This window comes from Ylistrum balloti, unplaced genomic scaffold (assembly GCF_031769215.1).
Source record: "Ylistrum balloti isolate Yb309-2 unplaced genomic scaffold, AGI_CSIRO_Ybal_v1 Utg369966, whole genome shotgun sequence".
NCBI lineage: Eukaryota > Metazoa > Mollusca > Bivalvia > Pectinida > Pectinidae > Ylistrum > Ylistrum balloti.
In genome coordinates, this window is record NW_026782061.1 from 376,396 (window position 1) to 389,380 (window position 12,985).

Consider the following 12,985-nt stretch of genomic DNA (forward strand, 5'->3'; position numbering starts at 1 on the left):
CATGCGTACCGAGACTAATCTTCAATGATTGTAAAGTAGTTTACAACCACACACTTGTACCGTCGTCCACCTTTCTTTGAAAATAAAACTCTCAAGAATGCACGCATTTCTTCGTTTTGCAATTAGGTACCGTTATGTTTAGATGGGGAAAATAAGATGGTTTTAGAGAGAATGTTCAACACAGGTTAAAACTCTTTTGAGGTCTTTAAAACTCCACACAACATTGATCTTATTTGTCGTGTAAACAGTATCGCAATAGGGCTGATACCATGATTTGATAGTACAAGAAACGGTGAAAGTAAGTTTTTATAAAAAAAAAGTTTGGTCTGATGGTAGTTATTAGGCATAAGAAACCAATACAAACGACAAGTACTGTAACATTATAATCATAATCATTGAAAAGACTGGATAATGTAGAGGAAGGGGTTCCTAGTTATTGAACAAGCCTCGATATTTTTGTATAATAATAATTTCTACAGACAAGGACAGTATCATTGGATGTCTGTCTTCTCGCATAATAGTATATGTATTGTGCACATCATGAATTATGGTTTTAAATCAGGATTAAGGAAGATCGATTAGTTTTATTTTCACTTTCGATTCGTTTAAAAATGATAAAGGATTCAACTCACTTTGATAAAACATGTTCTTACTTCAGCGACTTTCTGTTTCTTTTTCACGGAATCTACCTTGAAAATCCCGTTCGATAGGCGGAAATTTCACAATAGATACGCCCCTTCGTGGATATACATATACCTAATTAATGCCTGGTATCATATACATATACCCAATTAATGTTTGGATTGATATACATATACCTAATTAATGTCTGGTATCATATACATATACCTAATTAATGTTTTGGTATGATATACATATACCTAATTAATGTTTGGTAACATTATATACCTAATTAATGTCTGGAACAGACTTAGGCACTTCACATCCCATCCCATCTAATATCATAGCTTTGCACACCCTGTTTATTTATTTATTTTTTTTTTTTATTTTTTCTTACCTTCCCCTTTTCACCTAACTGACCTCTAACCTGTCCTATCTTGACCCCTTCTATAAAACCCTCATTGTTGAGTGCTGCAGTACTAGAAAAATACACGTGTGTGTGCGCGTGGTGTATATGATTGACAGCTTCTCTATACCTGTGCGTGATATTCTAATATTTAATTATTATGGGTAATGACTTAGTACAGTATAGAGTGGCTGTCGGTTGTTTCTATCAGCGTACAGACGGCGTAGTGATTAAGCATAGATTGTTTTTCTTCATTAAAGTACAACAAATATCTTCTATATGCTGTACATCTTGCCCTATGTAGTGTTATCAATAACTCAACTTTCTTTCTCTTACTACAACTTCTACTTTTAGCAGGTAACGACGTACATCCTAACTCAGGTCCTACGAATCCCTGTAAAGATTTATCTTTGTTTCATTTGAATATTCGTAGTCTGAGAAATAAGTTTATCATATTTAGAAGATGTAGCAACAGATTACGATAGTGTCTGTGTCGACGAGACTCACCTTGGCATTTCTGTAGTAGACGGTGATATACTCCTAGGTGGCTATGAACTATACCGTAAAGATCGTGGTTCGCCGGGTGGGGAGATATCTGTTTACACTTCCAGTCTCTTGTGCACCCGTCGTAGAGTTGATTTAGAATTCGGGGTGGGTGAAGTGGTTTGGATAGAGGTCCAGTTTCCAAATAAGAAATTCCGTTTGTGTACACTATATAGACCTCCAAATAATATTCCCTCCTTCTGGGATCATTTTCGTTTTTTCTCTTGAAACTGCCTTTGCAGGAAACTCCATATGTTGTAACAGTTGGTGACATAAATGTTAATCTTAAGGCCGAAGAAAAACTCATGTAATTCACGACATTGATTACACTCGCCGGATGATATGTGTGAAGTGATTACATCAGTTTTTTTTTAAATCTAGCTAGGGAGTGTATACCAACAAAATTAGTGACTATACGAAATAACAACAAACCTTGGTTTAATACTAACTTACGGCGGTAAATCAGGAAACGAGACAAACTACTGAAAACATTCAAATCTAACCGTTCTCCTTACAACCTGACTAATTTTCGAAAACAAAGGAATTATGTTAATGATTTAAAGAAAAGAACAAAAGAACTTTTATATGCGGATATAAGTGGAATTTTAGATAATTACTCTGATTCAAATCCTAGAATTTTTTGGGTGATTGTCCGTAGATTGATTAAAACCTCAGATAACTCTTGTAGTACACCACCTCTTAGAAATGAAACCGGGAATTTGGAAATGGACAATGATATCAAAGCTTAATGATTACTTTGTTTCCATCTCGACACTTAACGATTATAACGTTGACGTACCGACAGTAGCACCTCGGACGAACTCCACCTTATATGACGTACCTTTTCATATTGATGACATAATAGACATTTAAAAATCGTTAAATATAAATAAAGCTGTAGGAAATGACACCATTAGCCATAATATGTTAAAAAATACATCACGTTCTGTAGCTCTTCCTTTGTCTGTTTAAACCCTCTTTCGATTCTGGAATCTTTCCAAACCAATGGAAAAACGCCATAGTGATGCCTTTATTCAAAAAGGGGAATAAACATGATTCTGCTAATTATAGACCGATAGCTTTACTTAGTACTGTTGGCAAAGTTTTTGAACGTTTAATTGTAAAGTATTTAAATAACTATTTGTTAGATAATTCATTGATATATAAATTCCAATCTGGTTTTCAGCCTGGTCACTCTACTGTTCATCAAATGATTGAAATTTATCACACATTATGTGAAAATTTAGAGAAACGGCATCCTACCTGTTAAGTATTTTGTGATATGTCAAGAGCATTCGATCGTGTTTGGCACAAGGGACTGAGAGTGAAAATAGCGAGTTACGGTATATCGGGAAAATTATTAGACTCGTCAAGTAATGATGGCAGTAATAGACCGGAACAAGTTTTTATTAGTAATGATAAATCTTAAAACCACTAATGCTGGTGCCCCTCATGGTTCAGTTCTAGGTCCTCTGCTTTTTATTTTATATATCAATGATATAGCGGACAATCTTGTAAGTTTTTCCAAACTATTTGCAGACGATATGTCTTTATTATGTTCTGATGAGTCTCCCCAAAATATCGAAACTATTATTAATAGTGATTTAAATAAAATTCAAAATTTGGCGGATAAATGGCTGGTAAATTTCAATCCCGCAAAAACAAAAGCTTTACTTATTGCTAATTTTGAACTTGAGCTTGTTATTGACTTGAAATTTACTAATGTAAGTGCTGATTTCGTTGACAGTCATCAAGACCTGGGAGTAACTTTGGATGAAAGTTGTAAGTGGAGTACTCACATTGAAAGTATTTGCAAAAAGGTATCAAAACAATCGGGTGTCTTACGTAAATTGAAATACATATTAAATAGGAAAACTTTAAGTAAAATGTTTAGATAATATATTCTGCCTATACTAGAATACTGTTGTGAGGCATGGGATGGGTGTACTCTCGGTGACGCAGACAAATTAGAAAAACTTCAGCTAGAGGCTGCGAGGATCATTACTTCGAAATTCTTTGTATCTTGAATCTGGCTTTGAAACTCTGTCAGAACTAGACGGAAATTACAATTATTCTATAAAATTCATAATAATTTTACACCTAATTATCTTTCTTCCCTACTACCCCTTCTGTATCAGACATCCCCCCCTCCCCGATATAATCTCCGATCTTCCGAAAATTATATTTTTTGCCCAATTATCGACTTAAGTCAACAGCCTTGTCTTTTTTTCCTTCTACAGTCCGACTCTGGAATCATTTAGATCTCGTTATTAGACACAGTGTATCATATACAGTTTTTAAAAATAATCTTCGTCGGAAAAATGCAGGACATGTCCCTATGTATTATCTAATTGGTGACCGAAAAAGTAATATCTCACATACCAGACTGAGAAATAACTCTAGTACACTACACGATCACTTATTCCATGCCAATTTAATAGATTTTCGTCACTGTCAATGTGGTCATCCGATTGAAGATACATTTCACTTCTTCTTTATCTGCAATAATTATGCGGGTCAGAGAATTACTCTCTACCGCGAACTAAATTATTTTATTCCACTTAACCTGCAGTTTTTACTACATGGTAATACTGAATTATCCGTTCAAGAAAACGTGTTGATAGCAACAAAAACGCAAAAAATTATTGTAGAAACTAATAGATTCTGAACATTTATTACGTGCACTTCCTTATCAACTTAAGTTAAAAACTGTTTTAATTAAGTACAAAAGTCTTAATTTTGTATTAAGTAACGATCCTTCCGATGCCGACGGCACAAGAAAAACGTATTTCCAAGGACGAACGGAGTGAAAAGGAGAACGCAAATCAAAGCAAGTGCTGTGATGAACAATAGATAAGTCGAAAGTTTTTGAAAAGTGTGTAGTGTCAACTTCTACCGTCGGTGTCGGAGTGGGACTGTCCTCATTCTAAGTATAAGTATGTATACTTGTATTTGTTAAAAAGTAGTCATGTGTGCATTAAATTAACCCCACTTCTCTGTCTGTCCCTGTCTCCTCCCCTCTCTTTCTCCCACCCTCTCCCTATCTCCTGTATATATACTACAGCGTCCATGAGCCAGACAATGAAGAGGACACACCCAGTGAGGTCTTAGAGGAAGATCATGGTCAACAAGCACCAGTCATAGATCAACCTAGACAGGAACCTGATCATAGCGGCAGGAAAGGAAAGATCAAGTGGCCACCAAGTAACAGCAAGGCAGAATGGAAGAAGTTTGACGAAGACGTGGATGCAATTCTGGCTGCATCATCAGCAGGAGGGGTAGACAGGAAGGTAGAGGGAATGTCAGTTATCATATACAACGTAGGACTCGATAGGTTTGGACTGGAAGAACAGAAACAGCAGGGAAGATCAGTCAATAAGAGCAGGAGACAACAAGAGATTGCCAAACTGAGGAAAGATCTGAGACATTTGGCAAGGCAATACAGGTTAGCATCCGATGAAGAAAGGTCAGCATTGTCAGAACTGAGGTCTAGCGCTCGAGAGAAGCTCAAAATCTTGAGAAGGGCCGAGAGGAGTAGAAGACGGAGGAAAGAAAGGGTTAGGACCAGAGCACGATTTACAACCAACGCCTTTCAGTTCACTTCACGTTTGCTGGGTAAGAAAGGATCAGGAACGTTGACAGCAGGAAAGGAAGAGGTGGGGGATCACTTGAGGGACATGCGTAGCGAACCAATGAGAAACGAGGATCTACCTGACTATGAGAAGCTAATCCGTCCTGAAGAACCGGAGCAACCATTCGATGAGTTTGAACCGAAACTCAAGGAAGTGAGGGAAGTCATCAGGAAGGCCAGGGCAGGATCATCTCCAGGGCCAAATGGAGTGCCCTATAGTGTATAAGAACTGTAGCAGACTGACAGTTAGATTCTGGAAGTACCTGAGAATTTTATGGAGAAGAGAACTCTGAGTTACTCAACCAGTTTCGGACTAACTCCCTACTAATCATCGAGGGGAAGATTTTCCTTGCAATAAATGGCAAAGAGGATGACCACCTACTTGCTGACCAACAGGTATATAGACATATCGGTGCAGATAGGAGGAGTCCCAGGCGTGTCGAGATGTGTCGAACACACAAGTGTCCGATCACAGATTATTCGGGAAGCAAAGGAACAGAAGGGAGGGCTGGCAGTGATCTGGTTGGATTTAGCCAACGCATATGAGTCTATGCCTCATAAGCTGGTCCAACTGACCCTCTAGCAATACCATGTTTCCGAGAAGACCAGACATCTGTTGGAAGATTACTTTGACATACTTCAGTTAAGGTTCACCCTACGAGATTTTACAACATCGTGGCAGCGCTTGGAGGTGGGGATAGTTACAGGTTGCACTGTGTCAGTTATCCTGTTCTCAGCAGCTATGAACCTAATGGTGAAGTCAGTCGAGAAGATGAGTAGAGGGCCATGGATGAAAGGAGGTGTGCGGCAACCGCCGTCGAGAGCATTCATGGACGACATGACCAAGACAGAGGTGGAGGTAAAATGGACTCTCGAGGAAGTAAAGGATATCATCAGCTGGGCTCGGATGAGAATCAAGCCAGTAAAGTCCAGGAGCTTGGTACTAAGGAAAGGTAAAGTATACAGAGAGGTATTCAAGATTGGAGAGGACATCATTCCAACAGTCTCCGAGAAGCCAGTCAAATGCCTGGGGAAGTATTTTGATGATACTTTGAACGACACCAAGAATGCCATTGATACATTGGAACAGCTGGAGAAGTGGCTAGTGTCAGTAGACAAATGTGGTCTGCCAGGAAAATACAAGGCCTGGATCTATACCTCGTGTACTATGGCCTCTATTGGTGTACGACGTACCATTGACAAAAGTAGAAGTGATGGAGCGCAAGGGAAGCAGAGATCTCTAGAGATGGCTATCAGTCCCTCGAAGCTTCAGCAGTTTGGGATTATATAGCTCAGGAACAAAGTTCCAGTTGCCGCTGAAGTCAATAACAGAGGAATTTAGGGTCACCAAGGTTAGACAATTCCTCATGCTTAGAGACAGCAAATATCAGAAGGTATGAGCAGCGAAGGTCAACAACAGAACAGGGAAGAAGTGGTCGGCATCACAGGCACTGAAATATGCAGAGTCGCGTCTTAGACGCGCAGACATTGTCGGCAGTGTTGCTGTGGGAAGAACAGGGTTGGGAGCAACACCAACAGCTAGATGGGGACCAGCCTCAACTGTAGACCGAAGACACACGGTCCAGAGGGAAGTACGAGCCATGGAAGAGCAGTCTCGTATGGTCAAGGCGGTTGGCATGAAGAAACAATGAAGTTGGATGAACTGGGAGGGACCCCGCCAGAGGAAGCTGACATGGAAAAACATTTGGTATACTGAACCACAGAGGCAACAATTTAACCCCAAGTCAGAAAACGATGTCTTGCTGAGCCCAACAAACCTGGCAACGTGGGGGCTGTCAGACGATCCAAGCTGCAAGCTTTGCGGGCAAGCAGCTAACTTGGAGCACATCCTTTCTTCTTGCTCAGTCTTCTTGACAGATGGACGATACACCTGGCGTCATGACAAGGTTTTGTCCTTCATTGCTGATGCCTTGGAAAAGTGCAGGAGGAAACCAAAAAGGGGCAAGGGACAGCTGAAATTTGTAAACTTTGTCCGGGCAGGAGAGCCTACCACAGGAGGGACCGTTGAAGGGACTGGGCTACTAGGAACAGCAGGGAATTAGCAGCTGAAAGCAGATCTGAATGGTCGTATGCAGTTTCCACCAGAGGTAGCAGTTACAAATCAAAGGCCAGACATCGTCATGTGGTCTTTGTCCACTAAACAGGCTGTCCTGGTAGAACTTACTGTGCCATGGGAAGAAAGAATGGAAGAAGCCTATGAGCACAAGAAGAGTAAGTATCAGGGTCTAGTGGCAGACTGCCAACACATAGAATGGAAAGTATTGTGCTTTCCAGTGGAGGTAGGTAGCAGAGGATTTGTGGGCCAGTCGATGTGGAGGGCTATGTGGGTCATAGGCATCATTGGTGCAGACAGGCGGCAGCTCATAAGCTGTCTCTGTAAAGAAGCTGAGATGGCTTCATTGTGGCTATGGAGGAAGAGAGAGGAGAAGTCGATCAAACATTGTTGATCTCGAGAAACATCGGAGACATAACATCGTAGGAGGTGGCATATGAACATTTAATAACACCAAGTAAAACGCCACCTGTGTCACTAGCGGATAGCTGAGTGGTTCCGGGCTGGGACTTGATCACCCCAGTCGGCGCACCTCTGGAGGTTGTCGTGGACAGCGCCGAAACAACCGAGGAAGGAGGATCTACCTGATGACGGGACCACGACGCATCTACACCATCAACACGTTTATAGGTAATAGATATATATGTATGTAACATGCCATCTTGTAAATATGTGTATTGTTTTATTTTTTTGGTAAGGGCTTAATACAAGTTAGCGAACATGTGCCCAAATCCCATTTGTACTTATTGACAAAATAGATATGTTTAAATAAAATAAAAAAACCTTCATGGAAAGTTCTCGTACCTTATCGCTTGTGAATATTCTCAAATCGCTCGTTTCTGTATTTGGTTGAAGTGAAGGAGAGAAACATGTTAAATGAACAGCCGTTCATATTTAATTGCTTCAAAAACCGAAAGTATATGTATTGGAAGACCTTTTCATCTTCATCGACCTGCATCTCTTGAAACCTTGTGTTGAATATGTCAGTTGAATACTGATTGAACTATGACCTTATTGCGTCACGGCTTACATAGACAAACAAGGCATGAGAACACCCCCTCAAGAGTGTCACATAATTGAAACAGCTATGTGGTCGCAAGTTTAGATTTGAGAATGCATCATTCCCTAATATAAACTGGCTAGAAAACTTAAGTTCTCATGTGTGTTAGACAGGATTGCCTGCCGTAGTTTTTTCTACTCTCCGCTTCGAATATTCAATGATAGATTTCAACAAGCGCCCTCTAGCGACGAAAAGTTGTAACTATTACAGGTAATACAGTCTAACATGTGTGGATGCCTTTACGAACTGATGTCTAGCTGGAGAAGAGTCAATTTCTGTTTGTTGGCTGTTCCGTTTCAGCATTTCTGCTGCTCAATATTTTTCGACTTTCATTGATTTTAACGACGTTATGGGTTATCTCGTCCCACAAGTCGTTTTACCTCCATCATCAGTCATTTGTTTTACTTGTGCAGAGAAGTTTATAACATATGTCATGACAACAGCAAGATCTCGTCTGGGTTGTCCAATACTTTCAATGTGTTTGTGTGAAATTAATAATTTTCACTACTGAACAACAGAGATCCCTTAGGGATTTAACCTTGCATCTACCATTGTTTCATGTTATCTTCTTTAAAACATTCCCTTCTATTCTGTTTTTGTTCTTAATTATAAGAAATTTTAAAAGAGCGATATTCTTTGACTGCTAAATCCAATATGGCCTCCCGTTAGCCATTTTGTTTTTACTGCTCGGTCCCCAAATCAAACGGGAACATGGGACCAAAAGAAATATACGAATGAAATTTGAAGATTTGTCTAGTATTTCTCAAGAAATAGTGATAACAAAAATTGTTTACAGATGGACGACAGGACATCCGCCCCAAGGAGTAGCTGAGGGAAGAAATGTCTTGTTCTTTAACTTCAGGACAGACTGCCCAGGGACAATCATGAGTAGTTCACCATCTCCTAAATGATAAACACACTTTACAGAAAACATGAAACATCTTTTATTCAACAAAATATATCAAATTTATTTTTAAAGCACATATTGAAATCAACAATCCACGAAAGACAAATGAAGCCTACATACAGGTGAATATTAGTCACTAATTCATCGTCGCCTGACAGAACATTACATCAGATTTATACTAAAATGAAAAGGAATCTATCCGTTCTGTTACTATCCATCATGCTTCATAGAAATCAGCAAAGTAATAAAAAAAAGCAAATCTTATTTTCAATTTCCATCCAAGTCAATTACAAAATATCAAGAGATACAACATACTTGATAAACTCTAAAACAAAACTATAATAATGAATACACAACAGACAAAAGTGATACAAAAGATTTCGCATGGATCTTAGTGCAATTTTTTTTATTTTTCTTTTCGTATCGGCATGTTTTAAGGTTGTATCTTTCTCCATCTTTCCTCTTTATTTGCTGTGATCCTTTTCATCTCTTGTGATTAAATGAAATTTGAATAATATTTGACTATTATATATAGAAAAAATCCAAGATGATCACCAGTTTGTGAATTTGTTTTTATGTACAGTCTCAAAACCAAAAGAGCACAATGGACTAGGCGAACCCTACTTATCAAATAGGAGAAAGATCCGTCCAATATATATAGCGATAACAATCTTTTATTAAAAAATCAAAGATGAACACCTGTCAACCATTTTGTTTTTTATCAGTTTAGAATTTAGAATCAATTTAGGAGAGACTTAATATAAACTTTAAGAACACTCCATCCAATATTTCTTAAGAAACAGTCATACCAAGAATTGTTCATGAATTGACGACAGATCGGGTGCACTACGATTTGAACAACCCACTATCCAATGATGGGAAATTCATATAAGTCTGTGGTAAGACCTCTACCACAAAAATGATTTAAAAAATCCAAACATATTGAGAAACAATCATTAATTGGAAATACTATTGATTGTCCCTTCCAAAAACGAAATAAAACACAATTGTGACAATAATACAATGGATTAGTTTTTGTGAAAAAATATATTTGGAAGATCATAATAATCACAGAACATGTTCTCGCATAACTGAAAGACACCAAATTGTTTGACCGTATCATGCTTTGGAAGTCATTCCGATATAACCGTGTAAAATGAACTGGACACCACTGGATACTATCCTCCTAAACTGTCTTCTCAATATTTTAAACAATGTTTGCCATACAGAAGAAGTCTGATTCTCACCAAAGAGCCTTTATAGTACTTGCATAGTGAATGGATTCCCAAGATATCCAGTTTATGTAGGAATATATATCAAAATCAGACAAAAGTCAACAAAAACTGTTAAATAAAGCAACACATAATAACAATGGAAAAAAATCTAAATTCAAATCAAGAGCATTTATCAAACAGTGGTTTCTTTTCAAAAAGGTAGAAAAACATTGGAATGTCAATTATTTCGATAATTGTTTACATAAGTTGATGCTAGTTAAGTAGGTGTAGCATGTGTAAGATTCGTAACTTGATCATGGATTTCTACAACGTCATTCAACGAGCTGTCAATCACTGTTTTTGTCATTGTATAAGAAATATGGCCACGTGACAACACTTAATGAATCGTTCAATAACAACTAGGAAATGTTGAATCTTAAGCCTTACAATTCGATTAGGGAGATGAGGGAAAAATGTGCATTTGTTTACAAATGTATCATTTCCCTTCAAGTATGGCACTTCAGTTTTGTATATATATATCATAAAAAGTGAGACATTTTATTTATGCACCAAAAAAGAAATAGATTGCCAACACAAAGTAAAAAGCGTAACAGGATATATGTTATGGGACTAGTTGGAAGTGAAAGTAATGTCACTTAAATATGCATGGGATTAGTTTCAAATAACAAAAGGCAACATATTGCTGGAGCTGGCATCAATGGACTCCATTTACCAGGAAAAAAATAAAAAGAGAAAAGCGACGGACGCATCATGATACTGTCATATACAGTGTATATAAATCTGGTACAAATCATAACAAATCATATAACATCAAAATTGCAATATCTTTCAAAAACCTTTATGATTGTTGCTCTTTCACATAAGTTGTTTAACAAATTACTAGTCTACAAAGCCAGAAAGGACAGAGCAACTCTTTAATCTGTTTGACAGAGGAAAGGGTTGCTAGGCTGTGTAATGTAAACATGTTCTTGAAAGTCACTATTTTTCTGAAAAATATATTACTTTGAAATTCTATGTAATACTGGGCGTATTACCCAACCTGCTTATTCGAAAACAAAAGAGGTGCTAGAAGTACAGAAAATCTGTTGTTATCTTCAACTTCATTAAATTATAGATTATATTGACAAACATCAACACAAGAAGCTACATCAAAGCCTGATTTCTGAACCAAGACTAAATGACAATAAAAATTCCCCACATTTTTCACAGGAAATACTTTCCAAATATGGTAATGCAAAGCAAATATAAGGACTATATACACTTCATGGAATACACAATATGAATTATTCTGGTAAAGTTTTACTTTATAACATGACTTTTTAATTATTTTTGAAATCGGAAACATGATTAAGAAATGATAACTGTGAATAACAGAACAAATGAACATATGAATGGTTACTGCTAGTGAGTGATGGTTTCTGAAACCATAAAATGACACTGGGACTGTTAAACAGTTAAACCATGAAAATTTATCTCAGGTGGAAAATGACTTCACTTAGGACTTTTTAAGTCGCTCTTTTCATCAATCACCTTTACAAATTTACTTCTTCATACATTTCTCGTAAGACATTATTTTTATAACAATTCCAAACTGTTTACATTATTTCAAAATCAAGATGCATTTCTGTTGCCACAGTTACAGCATGTTATGTCTTTAATTCTTTCTGTCTCTACTGTTTACTTCACTTGTCCTGTCACTATCTTGGAGCTTTTGTTACACACTTTTGTTAGGCTTTAATCCCCCTTGCCCTCCTTTACAATAATTCGAGCACCCAACATTCACCTAGGCTATTCATTACTCTGATGTGGAACTGTCCCTTTCCTATCTCCTATGGAGGCCAAGCCAATTCTGCAATGGTTGTTCCTTTATTTAGGCACCCAGACTTAGTCTAGTCTAGAGAATATTTATCTACTCATTAGTACATCTTCATTCTACCAATCTCAATAGTTTCAGCATTGACTCTTGCTATACTTACCCTACCCATTTCTAATTATACCTAATTCCCTTGTTCAGTCTTTTGGTGCCTTTATCTCTCTCTGTCCTGCCTCGTTGGACATGATTCTCCAATTTCAGTCCTCTTCTTGCCTATATTTCTCTGCCCCACCCCTTCTGACACAATTCCCCTGTTTCAGTCTTCTTGTTGCCTCTGTTTTGTTCTACCCCTTCCTCTGCCCCGCCCCTTTCCTTTCTTCTCTCTCTGACGGACAGGCTCCTGAACAACATCTTCCAGTTGCTGGATTTCTTCATCCAAATTTTCATCATGGAGGGCCTGACTGTTACGAGCCTTTGAACTTTCTGATCTTCTTTCCTTTATCTGTAAGCAATTGTACAAAAGAAAAGGATTTAATATCGATACATCAATTATGATCCTGAATTCTGACCAATTTCTTTCATTTATTGCAAACAAACTGTGATACCTTGTCATTGATAAGGTCTTCATATTTCCATTATTTGGTGCAAATCAATATCACATTCACTGTAACTTTCCTGGTTAGTTAGATTTAAAG

General features: G+C 37.8%; 1 protein-coding gene across 1 annotated transcript in view; it reads right to left on the reverse strand.

Annotated features, from left to right (window-relative positions):
* Positions 1 to 9,261: 9,261 nt before the first annotated feature.
* The window catches only part of LOC132547628 (TPR and ankyrin repeat-containing protein 1-like), a 49,326-nt gene continuing 45,602 nt past the window's right edge, over positions 9,262 to 12,985 (reverse strand). Inside the window, exon 35 of the mRNA XM_060211411.1 lies at positions 9,262 to 12,792. Coding sequence (XP_060067394.1) covers positions 12,607 to 12,792 — 186 coding nt within the window. The 3' untranslated portion in view covers positions 9,262 to 12,606. The remainder of the gene's footprint in view (positions 12,793 to 12,985) is intronic.